Consider the following 19,499-nt stretch of genomic DNA (forward strand, 5'->3'; position numbering starts at 1 on the left):
GACCTCGGGGCACGAGGTGATGTAATTTACGACATGACCCTTGACGAGTGATTCACAGACGTCTCGTGGAGGCACCGTGAATGACTCCACAGTAATCGGCGTTCCACTATTTGCGTTCCTCCAGGCGTATCTTCCTTTGCTTTCCCTGCGATCCCTCGTGAGAAAAACTCGTATTTGTTTGTTTTTCGCAATTCCGTGTATGCCATAAATCAACTGGCACATTTATGTACTATCTTTTCAATTAAATTAATTAGTACAGTATTAATTGATCAAAAGATTACTTCCTTTTTCAAACCATTTTTCATCTTTTTTTTAGTACTTTTTTCCTCATAGATACTAAAAGTTGGTCCTATATATTATATAACGAAATATACTTCATTCTGATCGAGGAAGTGAAAAATAATTTTTATAGACAATTTTAGATTTTGACCAAAATGGAAATGTTTTACTGAAAGAATAACTGTATCGATTCCTCTTCGTCACAAAGAACTCGTAATTCCATAATGAAATAAAAGGGTTTAGATAAAAAAATCACGTTTCCACTGTTAAACACCGTGATACGCCAACATCGTTCTCTCGCCTCCCCCCCGTCGCTCCACTAATTACCCAAACAATCAGAGAAATTCCGACGCGGCGCTAATAGTCGGCAGACAAATCGGCGAGCGTCACGAAACGATTCCTCACGACCGTCCGCGGCGGTCGTCACGAAAAATCGTGCCCTCGAAAAAAGCCGTCTCGGTTTCACGTGTCGCTAATGGCGGCGCGGTGAAAAATGAGCGGGGCTTTCCGCGCTGCAGGCGAATTTCGGCGTTAAAAACGCGATGGCGCGCGTTTAAACGGCCGGAAATATTATAAATTCGCGGGACGGCGCTGGATTTCCATATCACCCTGAAATGTTTCTGTTTCTCCAGCGAAAAAACAAGCAGACGGTCCTTCGTTGGTATTTATGAAAATTTTGTGGCGCGATATCAAACGACGAAAAGTCGTTGGAATTCTTCGCAATCATCGTGCTGGATTTTCTTTGTGTTTTCGTGCAACCCCTTCGTGCAGGTTTTAGGCAGAAGTAATTGTAATTATTGCGAGGCAAATTTAGCCTAGTTATAAATATAATATTGTTGAGGATGCTGTCTGTTCCGCTAGTAAGTTTTGTCCTAGCCTAAGTCTGGGTTGGCCAACCTGAGTACATGTACGTACCATTCAACTCTGTTTTCTTGACTCTGTATTCAGTTTTCTTTATCGTGCTTTCGTCAGGTTTTCTTTCTTTTCATTAATAAATTATCATCATGAACTTTATTATCCAGCAGCTGGTACATCTTCACAATTATTTTTTTGATTATTATTTAGGTTAAGTCTGATTAACCTGGTAGACTGCGGGGGTCCGAAGTGTTATGCACGAGTCAAGATGACCGCCGAAGGAAAGCAGCAGTACGAATTCTACTGCTGTAAACGATATTATACCGAGTTTGCGAGTTTTTGTAGGGAGTTTGTACAAATGAGTAATTACCAGCACCGTGGGCCCGCGCAAAGTAGGATAATAATGAGCAGCAATTACTATGAAGTTCCTGTGCGCAGTTCGTAAAGTACGACGACGAAAAAACCCGTTCTCCCTGTTAGACGAGTTAATGTAAATATCACGGTTATCTCTATCTTAATTTGATATTTCAATTCCGCTTGAATTTATATCAATTCCATTTCTACTCGAAATGTAATCCTCTTATCTTCCGTGCATAAATATTAATACACCTTTCAACCCCAGCGTAGATAAATGATCGAGTGCGGCGAGATTAAGATTTAGGTTTAAGGTTTTTTTGACAGCCCGTCTTACACGACCATAAATCAACTTTTTTTTTATATCGCACACTTTATATCTTTCACTTTGCGTTGACTCCCATTTCTCTCGTACTTTCGCGAAACAACGGCGTCAGTACGTACGAGTATAGTTCGAGTTTGCCTGGGACCTCGACACTGGATCGAATGTAAGAACTCGTGGCCATTTACCTGAAAAGGAAAACGAAATAATGTTAGCGTAACGTTACTTCTCGTTACGTTTCGGATGGATGGGGCATTCGGAACTGTGGGCACTTAATATTTAAAGCTAACTAAATTTAAATGTTAAGTAACTGGAATTTGTAGACTGGCGCTAAAATAAGTACATACTTTTCGTAAGGTACCAATATTCTAAATTAGGACTGGGATCACGACTACTAGCGCAACGAGGAGACACTACGCAAACAACTAGCGCCACCAGACTAGGGTCCTAGCACCTATTCCTGTTCTAACATCCACTCGCAACCATCAAGACTCATTACCAGTCGCTCAAGATCTTAACTGTACCGACGATAATCTAAATCTAATCTCAGATCCAATTCAGATGTAACTAATATCTCCAAAAACGGCCGTACAGCCCGGAAATGTATTTCACCGGTTAGCAATACCCCCGATCCAAATCCTAACGACCAGAAGTGCTTATTAATCACCGATATCGCGAAAGATCTGAAAGATCTCCCTCGTCATCGGTATCGTCGTGTTAATTGCACTCGAGGAGACGGCGCGCACCCCTTGGCAGCGCTCAAATTCGATGCACCGAACAACGTAACCGCGCAACACGTCCGCGGAACTCGGTGTCGGTGATATTTCATTCGTCGTTATGCCAATTTCAGTGAAAATTCGACATTTGCGCGTGTGTGTACGCGTGTTCCGCGGCGGTCTCCGAGGAAAGGCATGTGGCAGGTGGCCGCGCGATAGTTTGCATATTCATCGGTTTCTCGCTTATCGGGCCCATATTATCACAGCGTGCTTAATTGACTTCAGATTCCCTCATTAGTGCTAATGGGTTAATTCCAAAACTGTTCCGCCAACCGTACAAGCGGGGCAAGCGTGTCTTGACGAGAACACACTTGAGATCACTCGAGGGTTGCTGACCAAGGTGACAGCGTCACTACTACAGAAGTTGTTATCGAGGAAAAATTGAATTTTTTAAATTGAATTTTGTTTCGTATGAAACCTCGAAACGGGTTTGTTGTTCAGGAGTTGTTTTCTTTGCGAAGAAATAGAATGATATCGATTGATTCTATTAGCCTTTATTCGCCATTTGGACAATCATAGTCGCGCTTGACCTAGGTCAGGAATAATGAACCCGCCATCTAAAGACTGCACAAAATCTTTCGAAATATTCAATACTCTGTTGCGACCAAATGTGGAAACTCGCGAGATCGCGATGGAGGAACGTTAGGTGTTCAAAAATATAAACTTTCAAGCTCAAAAGACGAGAACGAGAGCACATCTACAACTCTTCCAATCGAATCCATCATTTTCAAATCTATCTAACCCATCTACTGGTTAGACACTTGAATTATTATCAGCTTGTTTTCTTATTTTATTATGCGATCCATTTAGTTGTCCAACTAAATGCTTTTGTATAATAAAAAACGAGGCAATAAACACGGCGTATGTTACGTGACAATGTGCCATAAGATAACTGCAAACATACGTAACCGTACGTTCCAGTGATACAACAGTCTATAATAATTGTGTATAGTATAAAGAGCACAGAATCGTGTAACTACGTGCGCAATGCAGCATATCGATTTAATGAAAAGCGCCGTGCATCGAACGCATAAAGCATAAGTGTCGTTTCAACGAATGCATTAACGACGAATTAGAACGCTATTATTATCGTATAAAAATGTCGGAATTCAGAAATTAAAGGATTACGATTTAGAAAATATCAATTGTAGAATATAAAAATAATGATACGAAGCAATTTCTAGCTGAACCAAAAAGGATTTCCCCTTGATAGCATGAAACGCAAACATTCTCACACGAAAAGGGGGCAGAACGTGTCGTGGAAACGCGACCATTAATTTTTCACGCTTTTCCAACGATAGTCATCCCTCGTGGACGTCTCCCTTCGAGCTACGACCACGAGTTTCCGAACCATGATAATCGATGGCAAGTTGACACGACGACTCCAGCGATCACTTTGCGAAACAACTGCGATTCCAAGCCTTTAGGTAAGGGGGAGGGATGGGAGGGAGATATCAAAGGCTGGAAAGTCCGCGACTATAGGCACGATTAGAGCGACAGACTTTCGCCGTCCCACGCGTCCCTAGACTTCGTAATCGAGGATGTAATTTAAACTACTTACGTTCAGACTGAACAATTTGCTGGTAAGTCATACGTTCCTGAGTGCTCGTTGGAAAACCATCGAGCATTCAATGAAATCAAAGACTCCCTATTCCGACACGACCATAGTCGTCAATTTTAACCAGAATCAAGCGCTTTCCGCGAGAATGTTCTTATTCAAATCGATAAGCAGACGAGTAAAAGTGGAATACTGGACGAACTCACGATGCAAAACATGGTGTTAACAGAAATGAGCAACCTTTATTCGAGACTAATTCCTTGCATAAAAAGGAAACGAAAAGTTCTTTGCCATTTTGAAGCGCGAACCTTTGTTACTTAGATAGAGGCAGTTGAAGTTCACTGCCGCGACTCCTGCGCCATTTTATGATCCAGTCAGCTGATCGCGCGGCCGCGTATGCGCGTCTTCGCGCGCGAGAGCTTCAACTGTTTGTATTTCGATAACGGAGCCTCAGATTGTAAAATGGAAAAGAACTTTTTGATTCACGTGGACACGAAGAACTGATATCGATGACAATTCTCGCATTTCTAGAAATATAAAGCAAAGAATTTGGGATTCCTTGCCAGAGTAATCTTCAGAGGGAATGCGCAACGACAGGTCTAAACTGAACACCTAATATCCCACAGTCGAGCGTGATCAACGATCTAGCGCAGAGTGCAACGCGTTCAGGTTCACCGAACGGACCGATCAGGGACTCGAGTCGAGTTCCAAGCGCGAAAGAGTCGCGTTTCGCGAATCGGCGGAGTACCTTTACCTGGATCGGGGCTGTTGCAGGTACTGCAATGACTGCTATACGATCTACATATCAGCTAATAGGTGTAGCTAACCGGAAAAAGAGAGTCACTCGACCATTCGATGTCCGTTTGTTTACATAGACGTGAGTGGCGTGTGCATTTTTATAGGGAGGATCGGATGTCGGGGCGTCGAGTTAAGTTACCGTCGGCCTTTTCTCTCCTTTCTATCGACCCCCCACTCTCCCCATCCGCTCCTTCCACTCTGCTTCCCTTTTCTATCACATTCACCGATTCGTTTCATCATTTTCGCGCCAGTTCTTCCGTGTATATGTTAAAGCAGGATCTCCATAAATTCTCGAAGCGTCTCGTATGATATCATTAACTCACGACACACAATCACGATTTAAAATTAATTTCAAACGAGTAATTACATTCATATCAAAATTGTTCAAAATATTATTTAATGCAAAATTTATTCGAATTGTTGTATGAAATGAATGTTTGTTTGATTGAAATGCTTTAGTCGATTATTGCAGTCGTGGCATAAACATTATTCTGTCCATCGTTAGGAACAGCAATGAAACGACGCACGCTGCGCGGAAGAAAGCGGATGGAAAGTATGGACGGAGATTCGACGAAAAAGAAGGAAGTATGACGGAAAAATCACTAAAATGGCGACACCAGGTCGGTCGCGTAACTGGTGCGCACGCCGCGGCGCGACTATCATGTTACAACCGCGTCTACCGATTATTCTTAAAAACTTGCGATTTTTCAGGCGTTCGACGACTACCAGGTGACAGAAAGGATCGCTATAAACACGGGAATTTTCCTTGTCGATTCGCACCGCCACCGATTCCTCCGTTCTTTTTCTTTTCAAGAATCTTCTTTTAAAGAATAATTTCTGAATTAAATTTCCTGTTGCCAGAGTAGTATGAACTTCCTTGCCATTCTCCTCGTAATTAATATCCAATCAACTATCGCGCCGCCGGCCAACTGGAGTAACGAACTTTTTCCCAGACTGTGGGCAATTATGTGCCGATACTCCCTGCAACGTAATCAATTATCGCTTTCCGTTTAACCGTGTCTTAATTCGCCTTCATTACCAGAGCTCTCATTTAGCCGGGACCAATTCAATTTATTCTCATTACCGTTATTTCCTTAAAAAATAAATATCTATATCGATCGTGGATCATCGAGTGCCGGAGCCCGGTTTCTTCGTCCCGTCTGTAATTTTGTTAAATAAATCACAAGTCGCAGGCGACGGCACAGGCTGCCGGAAACGGGCTCGCTCTTCAGCCCCACCTGCCACCCGACGGCGCGACTGAAATTATGCTAATTAATACGGATCGAAGCAACAACAACAAAAAACGACAAAGGAAAAAAGATATAGAAAGAAAGAGACCGCGGCAAGTTCACCCTGCGGAGAATTTATATTAACGTCGCGACACATAATATTGTCCCGTAGCCGGCTCTTTACGATTACACGATATTGGAAAACATCAAGTGGGCGTTTACGCTTAGAAGAATTCCTGAATTATGGGACCCCTGAAAACTGTACCTCGCGGTGCTCTGATCCTACCTCCTACCTCCAACGCCCTCGTGGAGGCACGCGAAAAAAATTATTCCAGCATGTCAGCATCAATGAAAGATATCACATGATGGAAAATTATAAAATATATTATATATTGTCTCTGATAACTAGACTGCGGATTATATATGTATGTATAAAATATTGTACAATTATTATAATAATGCATATACCTTTCGTTTATGTTTAGTATGTGTTTATTAGATTAGTTTATATCATAAATACATAAAATCCACAGTCTACTGATAACCAACAGTAATACTGATGGTCGTTGGCAGCACCATCAACCTGATATATCAAAGTAAATACCTGAAAAAACAAATTCGGTCCATAGGGGGTTAATACGAGTGCAAAGGACTAACTCAAACTTAACGAGTTTTGTTTTACCGATCACCAGGTCAAGTGAACAAAGAAGCGACCAATAATTTTGGTACATTCTACAGTTGAACGCCAGTTCCCCGGTACGTGGTCGATGCAGGTCTCGAGGCAGCCACGAATCTCTCCCACGTAGCTTCCCGCCGATCGGAGCAGACATTCAATTCGCCGGTCTTCGCGACACACCTACGATAATGCTGTAATAATCGGTATCGCGGCGCTCCTCCGCCACGGACGGTTAAAATAAACGCCGCTAACACCCCTGGTCTGCTACACGATACCAGAAAATCACTCTTCCTCGGAGCCGAGGCCTCACCTGTTAGGGTACTTGCTACCGATTTCGCGCTACGTGCACGGCCGCTCCGCTGGCTAGCATCTTGATACCCCTGGCGCGGCGATCGCGAGCGTGTTATTACCCCGCCTAGTGGCTAGCTTCGAAGATTACACGTCTACGGGTCGGTCAGGTCTCGGCCCGATCCAGTCTGCTTCGAATTTGTAACAGCGATTGCGCCGCGGATTTGCATATCACCAGGAGACAAGTCTGCGCGGGAGAGAAGACTTCATTTTTGATCGAGCCGTTCGCTGCTCGCGTTACGTGCGCCTGTTCCCGCAGCGAAATTCAATGGCTGTTCAAGGTCACCTTCCCGAGCCTCACCGACGTCACGAACCGCCTTTCATCGCCGCTGAAGCTGCTTTGAACACGTCGAAGGGCGCGCTACAAGCTTAGGGTTCTGTGCTCAGCTTTGGAAAATATTACAAGATTGGTTCTCGTAGAAATAAGTTGGGCTAGGTCAAGGGCCTGTGCGACGTCATGCTAGTAGTTACCTCCCCCCCACATCGCCCACCACAAGATGTCTCCTGTATCTTCAATTTCTTTTCTACTAAAATCTTCATTTTTGCAAATTTCACCGTGACGAACGTTGCCACGAAATATTGAATTGTCATTCGGTGTTTATCATGTAGCCGGTGATTACGAAACGGCGCAGGGACGTACGATCAAGTACGTGCAAATCGGCCTTTAACCAGGCAATACCAAAGTAACCGCGGAGTATCGGCGGCCATTAGCATAGAAATGACACCGTTGATCGGCGCGTCCATATTTAATCGAAATTCCCGGACGATACGGAATATTGGTATTTACCGCGAATTCGGCCCGGCGAACCTGCAATTTCACGCCAATCTGTAATGCTTTTCGTTAATTAATTCCTCGCCGTGCGGTAAAACGCTTTAATACACTGTCATTTCGAATTTAACATTTAATTCGTCGGCCATGACGACACGCGAGCGTCCTGTATTCTTTTGAGCGAAATTCAGTGAAGAGTGTATTATTCATTTAGCCTCGTCTCGAAAACGTACCCCCTTATTACGAGGCTACTCTAAATTGTTGAATCCATCTCTCTAGAAACTCCTCGATCTCGTGTTCATAGAAGTCTGGCCTTGGTTGTTGGCGATTTCGATGCATGGTGAAGCTCATTGCAACACTTCTAGAACACAATTAGAATTCTTTCAATTTCGCGCCAATATAGATTCTTCTTATATCCAGTGAAGAGATTTTCCGTACCAAGATGTTGAAAAACAAGTCGAAATCCAAGAAAATGGCTGAATCTCGAAACAAAATTTCTGATCTCGTCAGCCTGTACGTTCATAGGCATCTCAGCTGTCTAGGACACGTCTAAGAGGATCGGATCGGTGAGTCCCTCGTCGCCGCGACGTTGCATCTCCCAGTCATTTCTGATATCCCCTCGTTTCGGTAGAATTTGCATTCAGGGAACGCGAAATTGGGCGGTGCAAAGATAGAGCTAATGCTCGTGGGGCGGACCACCGTACCGTGTAAACACAGGGTAGCCGATGATGCCTTTCTGGCTTCATCATCTTCGCCTGTGTACGCTCCTGCGTTCGATTTTTCACTCTCGAACCACGGATCGATGGCCGCGGGAATCGACTGCGAAATTGCAACCGCCGTTTTGACTTTTCCCTCCCTCTCCTTTACACCGAGAAACGAGCAATTTCTACGCTTCGAAGCGATCGCAACGCCCCCCGTAGCGAACCCCAGGATTCGCCTCTCCCCGAGATTTAGATCGAGCGCGGTTCTTTTTGCCACGTTGCCGGGGTTCGAGCAACTCTTTCATACCATTTTTGGTTGTTCCCTTCTCAGAAACGTGTTCATCGCGCTAGCACCTCTTGCGGAAAGTGCACCTTTCGGAGATGAAAGCTGACTGGAAATCTAAATATTATGCGGCATATCTCACTCGAAACGGGTCTGTAATTCCACTCCTTAATCGCGGCGATACGAAAGTGGTCTTACATGCACGAGGGATGCACACTGCTTCAATATGGTAGGGATGGAGTGCATTTGTGTTTAAGGGGGACCATCGAGGTGACTACCTGAAAAAAGGTGATACTCGAAATTTCTAAAAAAGAAAGCGTAATGAGTTAAATATTTTGAGACTTTAAGGATATACTTATATATAATCAGATAATCAACAGTAATTTTCTTGTCTAAAAAAAAAATATTGAAGTTACTATCTCAGTCAGAGGAGGCGTTGAAAAAATGATATGGCGCTTCAGAAAAAGGAGGAAGACGAAGAACGCAAGTAGAAGCGAATGAAAAGCGCAAGCTTCCGTTTGTGGACACTCGAATGGCGAGAGGGGCTTTTTGCCAGAAAGAAAAAAGCGCTTTCACGAAATTGAATCTCGTGTCAATTACAACGGGCGGCGTTTCACCGCGCTAAAAACTCCAGCCACACCTTGCCCGACGAGAAAGAGGTCAGGATGTACCGACCAGCGAACACGAAGCACAATGCGCGGAATCGAATGGAGGACCACGAAGGAAGAGCAACAACGATACTCGAACTAATGATACCGTCGACAAACTAATTACACGAAATAGCGGAACGTCGGCTCTCGTATCGCGCTGTTTCGATAATTACTCGACGTGCTCCACGGGACTGCATCCTCGAGCTTTCATGCAGCGACGCACCGCCATTTTTTCGTTTCCAACGTGGACACTGCGTTTCCAATCTTTGAGTATTCGTAGAATGTACGGGGTATTAGTTTTCGTTGGCTATAGGTCAGTAGCAATAGTCTCGAATAGTGGAATATAAGCTTGAGGCTTCTAGCGAGCAATTAACATATGATATCTTCTGTCACCGACCAGAAATTGTAATGCGCTGAATGCTTACTGAGTCAATATTGAAAGCAAAGATCTCTATGACAAGGTTGTAGGCTCAGACTCCGGGCTTAGGGACTCCTGTAATCCAGCATGGCCTTCTAAGGACGAAGAGTCCACTCGAAACTGATTCAAAGCTTTCGAAACGGACTCAGCAGTAACTCCTGTCACCTGGCACGTCGTTCAAAGGACGAGAAGCAAAGCTGCGCCGTGCCTCTGAACGTCACGGCTCCCCACATCCGCCTTCGTTCACTGCCGAAACGTCTCCACCTGACAGCTCGAGAGGAAATCGTGAGACGTTCTATCTCGAAAACCGGCAATCATGCTAGTCGAACTTCCAAAGTTGGCCACAGCGATCGTTTCTCGTAACGTACACCGTGGAGATGTTTCTTTTTGCCGAAGGTCGATAATTAGCCCCCTTCCATGGCAATTTAGTCATTTATTCGTCACGGAGCGAGAGAGAAGGAGACGACGAGAAGACGATGGCGCATGACATCGGCCGGTGGTGCTTGGTCCTCGCGTAGCAGGTACTTCCGGTGCCAGGAGGCGTCCACCTCATTGTCATTACATCACCAGAGGCTGTCATTTGCTTTTTTGAGCATCCGTTTTTCTCACCGCGAGGATAGAGGGCCTGATGATCGTAATTACACCTGAGCCGTTTCAGAGAAGGACGGTTTTAACGGAGACGCGCGTGCGTGTACAATCCATCTTGAAGACCTGAATACGTGAACCAAATTGTTCAACGGTTAGCCCCATTCTGCGGTGGTCTCCCGAGGTCAGCTCATCGACACCCAGATGCATTCGTGGCATATTCCGGCACCAATCCTTTGTCCTTTCCTCGATACTTATCGATCTGCCGATCGTTGCGTAGATGAGAAATTAAGATGTCTTCTCTGAATTATGAACTGTTGATCTACAACATCCTGTCAGGTCTGGAAATTATTCAGAGCGAGAAAAATTATGCTCGATCTTTAGATGTCAGGTGTCCATGATACCGCAACGGACACTGATAAAGAAAGTGAAGCCAACGAGTTATTCCGCGCCTAACTCACGCTCCTCGCGTAGATTCTCCGAGTTTCTTGGTAATCAGCGAAAGTAGATACGAGGGAACAATTAACAGCCTGTACTCAGGGGGCGTGCATTCGCTTAAAAAATGGCTTTCCACGCTTTCCTTAGCGAGGCTTAACAAATCGGCGTATTGCGCCGCGCGATAAGACGTTGGATGGTCGTTAAAAAAACATTGCGGCACAATTTACGCGCGCACTTAGTTCGATGATTGATGAACAGCCGGGCTATTTGTTGTCCCAAACGTCGGGAAGCGCGAGATAACCCTTTCGCTGCTAAAGACGTGCGTGAAAGCTCTCGCGTTTAACAATGTAAACGAAAGGCTAATGCGATGCGGAACATCAACAGGAATTCGCTTTTTCTATTGTCAAAGGAAAACTGACTTGTCAAAAATGGGATATTTATGATTATCCGAACAAATTTCTTTCTGAAAGTTGTGGACATGTCACTTATCAGTTTATCACGTTAGAGAGATCATTAGTCACAAAGTAGAAAAATATTAACCTTGATTCTGTTTACGAAGACCCATTGGCTTCGCCACGAAAATTACGGAACGTGTTTCTAATATTTCAGCGTAATTCGAATCGACGCTCGACGATCGATCGAAGAATTGACCAGCGGAGGCACGGTCATCGTGGTTGCTGAACTTGGTCGAGAATCGGAAGTAGAGGGGAGGACGGGATGCCGCGCGCGCCAAACAAATCGTGGCTAATAAGAAGTTGATACATGGTGGCGAGCTAGAGGGGGCCAATACATAAAAATAAGATAAATTTTACACTTGGCTGGTGATGAATGGCGGGATGAATTATTGAATAGTTAAATACACAGCGCCGTACCGGGCCAGTTCGCCCCGAGCCCGGACCCAAAGTCGAATCGGCGCATCGTTCGAGGCCAGGGCCGCCTGTTCCGCCGCGAAATCTCGAATTCCATCTCGTGCTCCGCTTGTCAGCCGCCCGTATTCCACGGACTTCCCACAAACAGTCCCAATCCCAGTTCTCTATCGCAGGAAATACTTGCTAACTCGAAGATCTCGAATCGAGATGGCTTGGAACGTAACTTCCTCTAAAGAAATCGCAAGATCCACTATAAAGATCCGAATTAACAATAACTGCGAAGAGCTTCTAAGAGTAAAATGTATTGGGACCACGACTACTAGCGGCACTATTTGGCATACTCGCCGCTAAAACGATCCTAATGCATAAACCTAACCTTCCATGCTGAAATGTAATTAATATCTCTAAAAGTAACCCGGAAATGTATTTCATCGGATAGCAATAAAAGTCCTCGAGAGAACAGCGATGGAATCGACTCCGCGCTGCTCCCCGCTGCTTTTCGTCCAGTTTCTCTCAACTCCGCTTAATGACCAACTTTGACTGGTCGTTCTCGACCTTCGATTAATTCCGCGCCCTTTTTGCCTGCTCCCAGTCCGCGTTGGTCGGTTTTCAGTCCGCCTGGAAAGGCAACGCTCGAACGAGACCGGCGCTCGTCCGTTCCTGCGGCATAAATTCACCTGCACGTTTCACTTCGTTATGGCTCTATTCACAGTGCCGTAACCGCGAGGACGGATATTCCTTGCTGTGCGGCCCATTCACCACTGGCGGGGGCCCGAAACGGGCCAGCAGCCCCGATCGCGGGTGGAAGATGCACTGCACGTCCTGCCGATTGTTTAATCGGCTCGCTCGCTCTCCCGCCTCTGGTCCTTTCGTGGAAACTTTGTTTCTCGCGAATGTCGTCCCGTTCGTCGATGGAATCTGAGGTCGGTTGGAGAACCGGTGCAGGGCGGAGGAAGCATGTAAAATCGGCTTCGAAATCCTTAAAACTCTGGAGCCACTAACGTTTCGTTGTTACAGGTCTTGGAAGTTCTAAGAGTTCCTCGAGTACTGAGTCCGGCGTGAAAACTAGTGCAACACTGATACCGCCAAACTGTGACTATCGCGACATCTACCACCTTTTAATAACCGGTCCTCTGTTACAAAGTTCTGACGCTCTAAAGCTGATGAAGACGTCTCACAAAGCCCTAACACACTTGGAAGAGCATTGTTCCCGCACAGAGGCGACATGGAGGAGCCGAAAATCTCTGGCGCGAAGAAGACGAGACCGGGGGCCAGGGTCGGAAGCGACAGGGCAATATGTAATGGGGCACCAATTATACGCGTGACACCGGGCATCGTTATAATTGGATACGAGGTGTTAAATCTGTTGGGTGTGGCCGGTTACGGGAGTTATGAGTGTTCCAGCAATAATGGTCTTGTCGCGGCCAGAGCTATACATATCTCTCGCACGAGCGAAACGCATCACGGCGCCGGCTAACGCGAGGGGAGTCTATTAAATTACAGCTTGCGCTCGCTGCGACGTAGAAAGTAGGTAAACGATATCCTCCTTCGGCCACGGAATTAAATCTTGCCCGGATCGTACGATATTTAACCGTCGCACTCCGCCGACGCTTCGTCGACCTGCGAGTCTGAGCTCCTTCGTTAGCTTCGGCTAACTACGGAGCGAATTCATCCGACTCGAGTAGAATTTACTTGAAATGTACCTCATGGATATCTAAGTGCTCATCTACTATGTTAATTGGTCATTGTTTGTCAATATATCGAAAGGGATAGTGGATCAAGTTATTGTAGTAAGTGTAATATTGCACAGCAATTGTACAGGGTTCGTGAGAATATTAACTATCCTAAGGCTACATAAATTCACAAGTCAATATATCTGAACACGATCCAAATCACGATAGAATTAGATCAACTGCTCATCGGTTAAAAGAAGTTGCATAGGATGCGAGAAGACGGTCAAGACTCCAACTGAAATCCTCATTTCCAGTTTCACACGGTTACCACGCGTTCGCAAGAAAGTTCGACCCTTTAATGGAGAGTCGAGGCTCTAAAGGCATCGGAGCTCGGTCCCAAGATCTCTCGCCGGCTGAATGGAGCAAAGGTCTCGGAAGCAGGTTCATTACAAAGCTATAAACGCACGTTTGAGCGCCGTAAGGACGCGCGGCAATTACTTAAGAACTAATCAGCCGAAACCCGGCACGACGGCTGCTGTCCATCAAGAAATCATCGACCTCCTCGCGAATGGTTCTTTAGTTGCTCTTGTGGCAATTTTAGAATGCGCGGGCCGTTAGTGGACCTCTCCTGGTTGGCCCGCGTAATTAAAAGATCGCATGTTGCGAACATGAGAGCTGGAACCAGCTACACGTTTTCAATTGGACTCGCGGAAACGTCGGTTCTCTGCATTCGCCGAAATAGAGCAAGTTTAATTTCTCTTGGTGTGAATTGCATCCAAAAAATTCGTTGATGCATTGGCGCATTGGTTCTTTGGTGCAATTTTATGGTGAACTTTGAAATAGAACTTTACAGCGCCGTCTAGTTCGCGTGGCGTCACTAGTCTGCTCTTTGTCTTTTTCATTAAAGTACCAAGTCGTTTCATCGACAATAACAATAATGCATACATCATTGGTACATTATAATGATCTACAACTTAGTTTCTCTAGCTAGGGTACCTCGGGATCGCTAAGCCCGTACTGTAGCTGCGTACTCGCATGATACAGCCCCTGAGGGCAGCACTAGTCTGTTCTGGGTCTCTCTGTAGCGCCACTAGTTGGCATATTTGCCGTGTGCTGATACTATTGCGGTCCTCAACCCTGGTCTAGGGTATTATTACAGTTGCTGTCTGACTAGAACAATTCTTACTAGGACATCGTAGACTAAGAGACACGCGAAAGTCGTTAGATTTGACGGAACGTGGTTCGCGCAGTTGAAGGGTCGTTTGGGGAATCGCGGGGCCCGAGAGATCGGAGCCCACTCCCGCTGAACGAGAGCGAAGCTGACAGTCGAACGAGTAAAGCCCGAGAGAGAGACTGACTAAAGTATAATCAGGTTTCGACTGAGTCCGCGGCCGCGTGTAATAACAGTAATCCCTTCCTTCGTCGGTAATTTGGCTGTTCGCTCAAAAACTCCAAATTATAGAAGCTGCTGTCATTAGGCCGCGGCGGGCACAGTGTATCGCGGGGCCACCTTCTTCCCCGAACCCTCGGGAATTTTTGGGAAACTCAGTCCCGCGTTCCTCAACGTGGATCGTTAGCGATCAAACGCCTCCCTGGCCGTCAGAAAGACACTTTCCATGAGGACTTTTAGCGACGTAGTCGTTCCTATTCCTTGGCGATCTATGGTGATGTAAGAATCTTTGGATCAACCCAGAAGCACTTGAGGTAGATGCGCCTAACGTCGATGCTGATGCCTTTGAAGCAGTGTTTAGTTGCTTCAAACATAGAGGACACGAGGAATGTTCCAATGTTAAGGAATCATCTTGGACCATCGACTCTATGGAGTTCCTCTCCGAGGTCCAGCAATCGTGATCCAAACAAGGATTCAAGTTGACCCCAACTGCGCCCATAACAAAAGAGTCTAACATCCACTTCCCAAGGTCAAAGATTGGCTCCAAGCTTCAACTCTGAAGTTTCTTTAGAACTCTAAGACGTAACTACTAACGAAAACGAGTCCCTACATTGAACACCTTCTTCCAACAAGTCGTTGGAGGTGAAAACCGAATGTGGAGCGCAAGGAAACGGACAGAAGATCCGCGTCCTTAAACGTACGTTCGCCTAGGACCAGTAACGCCCGAGGGAAGGACTCCTTGGATCCGTAGGAGGTGAAGGAGAAGCGGAGAATGAACCAGACAGATCGCCGCGGGCCACGCTCCGCCGGATAGGTCCGTCTCGTTCTTTCCCCGCTTCTTTATCGTATCAAAGGGAAGAAGCTGGGAAAGAATGAGAAGAGAATCGTCGACCGTACGCCTCGAAACACCGTTTAAAACTCCATTACGCCCGTTCGTGATCCTCGTGATCACGACGTACGTACGTACGTCTGCGTGGAGGCTTCGCGTTCGAACAGCAAACGGACCCGTCGATCGTCTGACGTGACACGTGCCTGGATCCACGAACGATCGAACGTTCAGGGAGATCCACCCCCAACATCCTTTGTTTCCTCCACGGAGCGACGAAGCTCTGAGCGCGAAATAACTCAAGGAATTTAACTGTACGCGTTCAAGATGTCTCGAGAGAGGTAATTTCTGTTATTTTGAACGATGGATTCGAAACTCTAAGTAAATTTGTATCCGATTACTTTAGACGGTCGGTATTTGGTGGTTCTTTTCTAAGGAGTGCCTTCTCATGGTATCAGATGGAAGGGGTGGGATTAAATCGCGACGCTAATCGGCACGTGGGGGGATTAAACAATGCAAAATCGACGCGAAAGAACTGGGAAGTTTTTTGAATTTAAAGAAACTGTACTCCGCCACGTTACTCGCGGGAAACATAGGAGGGAAACGATATTTCACCCCGCGCGTCACAAGTGCGCGACATATCCGCGGAAAAATATACATAATACGGCGCAAGGCGAATATCGACAAATGTAAAATACATTCGAGTAACGTGAGTCGTTATAATAAAGTAACACTGTTGGTTCAAATTTCCCTATCGGTCGATTATGTCACGCGTCCTTTTTATGCACCTTATTCGTGCTCCTGTCATGAATATGCATGTCCGTTTATCGATAAACAATCACAATTATAATTGTAAAACTCGGCAGAACAACTCCCCCTCCACGACGCCCCTGTACTCGATACCATCTTCGTTATTCTGAACATCAATCGATCACGTGGGGAGTCGTGCAATTCAGCATTTCTGTTTCACTACCTTTTAACCTCGTTTGGAACCAATGGTTCTCGGTATTTTGAGTACATTTTTATGCAGTTTTAAACTAGGTTCTTCTAGATACCTTAACCTCCAGTTTTTGAAAATTTCTCTAAACAAAACCTCGAGAGAGACTTCGCAATTTTCAGCGAGGGGCTCGATAAGGTAGCCGCCGTCCGCGATGAAAAATAAAAGAAGTTAACGTTGATTCTGAGTATATCTTAGCTAATTACGAGCAACGTATGCAAACGATTCGAGTAAAGTTCAGAGGGATATTCCTTCGCCAGAGGTTCTGCACTCCCCGCAGCCGCCCCGCAATCAGTGCCGCACTCCGTCTCTGTCAGCTTAGCACCGGTTATCCCCGGTCTATCTTTCTCTTGATGTATCGAACATTACACGAGTGTGTAGTATATGTATCGTATGTCCCGCGCGCTGGCGTCCATATTTATGCGCGTCTGATGTACCCGCGTGCGCAGAGCGTCGCGTTCAAGCGCGCGTGCACTAGCATTTCCGTGTACGGGCGGGCAAATTAAAAAATTGTGGGGAATGGACCCTTTCCTCGAGTGTCCTTTCAAGAGGGCGGGAGGTTCTTGGTTGAATCGAACCCTTCTTATAAAAATGGACATTTTATGTGAAATAACCTAATACCATTCGTTCCCAAGGTTTACCTCCCTTTCTCCTCTGTTAACAGTGTGAATATCTACTCACATAAGCTCGAGAACGCACGGACACAGCCTCGTGTAAGCACGCGGAGGAGCAAAAGAAAAGGCAAAGTTCCCGGAGCGTGCGAGATCGTCACGAAGGGACCAACCGGCAGAGATTGCCTTAATTTTTCAAGTGTCCGCGAACGATATCCCTGGCAACGAACATTCAACACCGAAGCGAGAGTTTTAATTGCCCGTAATCTGATGGGTTTCTTACCTTGCGCGAGGTTAAGCTCGAAACTTCGCTTCAACCTTCGGGCACCGACGTGCACCGAAGCAGCTTGGGAGTAGCAAATTGTTTTCAATTCTATAAGGTGGACTTCTACAATAGTAAGAATGTAGAATCACGCTTTTTCGACGGATGACTGGAAAGCAAGAGCTTTGACAATTGATCCTCCACGGAACGTCGTTCCCCTGACGGCTGTCGTGCTTGTCAAGCGCACAGATTATGCGCGGAACGGTTTGCAACAGCAACTCATTTATTTGTAACGATCGGGAGCGTACAGTGTGCGCACACGGTAGGAACTTGCAATCGGAGTTGACTCCAAAGACAAACACCGGTTGTTAAAAAGTAACGACGCTAAATGCTGTGTGCAAACTCCGTCTATAACCCTGAGATTAATGCTTCGTTCTGAACATAAATATTACAAGACGTCCTTAGTGACGAGGCAGTAAGAAAATTTCAAAGGAAACGACTGTCCCGTCGCGATCCCAAAGTCGTCAAATATTCGAGACAAAGTTTCCCCTAGCGGAGTTATACCTTGCTGCTATAATGATGAATCCGTGGACGAGCACTATAAGTAACGACTATAGACAGATGGTGCGTCGAGTTAACATATAATCGATGGAGTTCAATGCGAAAAACGATCGTCTATAAGCTGTCCGAGAATCGAGTGGGATGAAATAGTGATGGATCCACATCGTGTGCGTTTCACGCGCTTCAATCCCTCCACCCTATGATCTTATTAGCGTTAGCTTTAGACGCATGAATTTTGTATACGCCGCGATACGATACTTTGCGGCTATCGTTCTCCTCGAGGGCCAATTAGCGCTCCCCTTTGCTTTTCTTAGTAAACTATAAGAAATCTAAGTTTTGCACTCTTCGTAAACACCGCTTGGTCGTATGCATTAGGAAGTTAGGACATGAGATTTTTACCAACGGGTCCAGCATTTCTTTGGAGTAGGGGGTGGTAATTTATTCCAGGGGGTTGTAGACATTAGGCCCAAGTTACGAGGAGTATGAACATTGTCGAGTGATTCCTACTGACCTACGAAGGCTTAACTTAATACAGCTTTGGTATTGGGGGCTTCATACTGGACGCAATTTTCGCTCGCGTTTGCGCAGGACGAATTGTACCAGAAAGTACTAGAAAAAAAACTGTAAGAACATTGCCAACCTTTTTCCGTTCCGACGTCGTCTCTTGGTGGCATAAACGGTTCCCAGCTGGCTCATGGCTACCGGGTTGTTGGGTCCCGACGCCGTGGTCGGTGTGGGCACCGGCGCCGAGGTGGGCGTCATCGCGGGATCAACGACGTGGGGCTGAGGGTGAGAGGTGGCCAGGGCGAGCTGAGATCCCGGGGGATAGCATGCCGCCGTCACGTAATCCGTCGCCGCCGCGAGGGACGCGCTCGCTGGTCCACAAATCCCAGCGACCACCCCCGACACTCCAACCCCGACGGTGCTCCCGCTACCGCCGCCACTTCCCCCTCCGTCTCCTCCACCGCCAGCGACACTGACGACACCCCCAACCACCCCCAGCCCCGCCGAGGCGGTCCTGTCCAGCGCGTACACCGTGCAGACCGTGACGCCCTTCGTTTCCGCCGACGCTACGTCATCGTCGTCTGTCGCTGACGGCTCGACCAGCTGCTGGCGTCGAGCTTTCGACTCCCGATCCCAGTGCTGGGCGTCGGGACAACGCAGCTGCGACAGCTGTTCCCTGAAAAGGTACACCTCTCTGTCTGATTCGCGGGAAATCGGGGAATTCGTATAGAGGACAGCTTCGATGAGACAGGAACCAACAGCGTCGA

At 46.4% G+C, this 19,499-nt stretch overlaps 1 protein-coding gene across 1 annotated transcript in view; it reads right to left on the reverse strand.

Annotated features, from left to right (window-relative positions):
- Positions 1-19,143, reverse strand: part of LOC128880558 (circadian locomoter output cycles protein kaput) — a 134,287-nt gene extending 115,144 nt beyond the window's left edge. Inside the window, exon 1 of the mRNA XM_054130805.1 lies at positions 18,869-19,143. Coding sequence (XP_053986780.1) covers positions 18,869-18,990 — 122 coding nt within the window. The 5' untranslated portion in view covers positions 18,991-19,143. The remainder of the gene's footprint in view (positions 1-18,868) is intronic.
- Positions 19,144-19,499: the final 356 nt, after the last annotated feature.

The sequence above is a fragment of the Hylaeus volcanicus genome, chromosome 7 (assembly GCF_026283585.1).
Source record: "Hylaeus volcanicus isolate JK05 chromosome 7, UHH_iyHylVolc1.0_haploid, whole genome shotgun sequence".
Classification (NCBI taxonomy): Eukaryota; Metazoa; Arthropoda; class Insecta; order Hymenoptera; family Colletidae; genus Hylaeus; species Hylaeus volcanicus.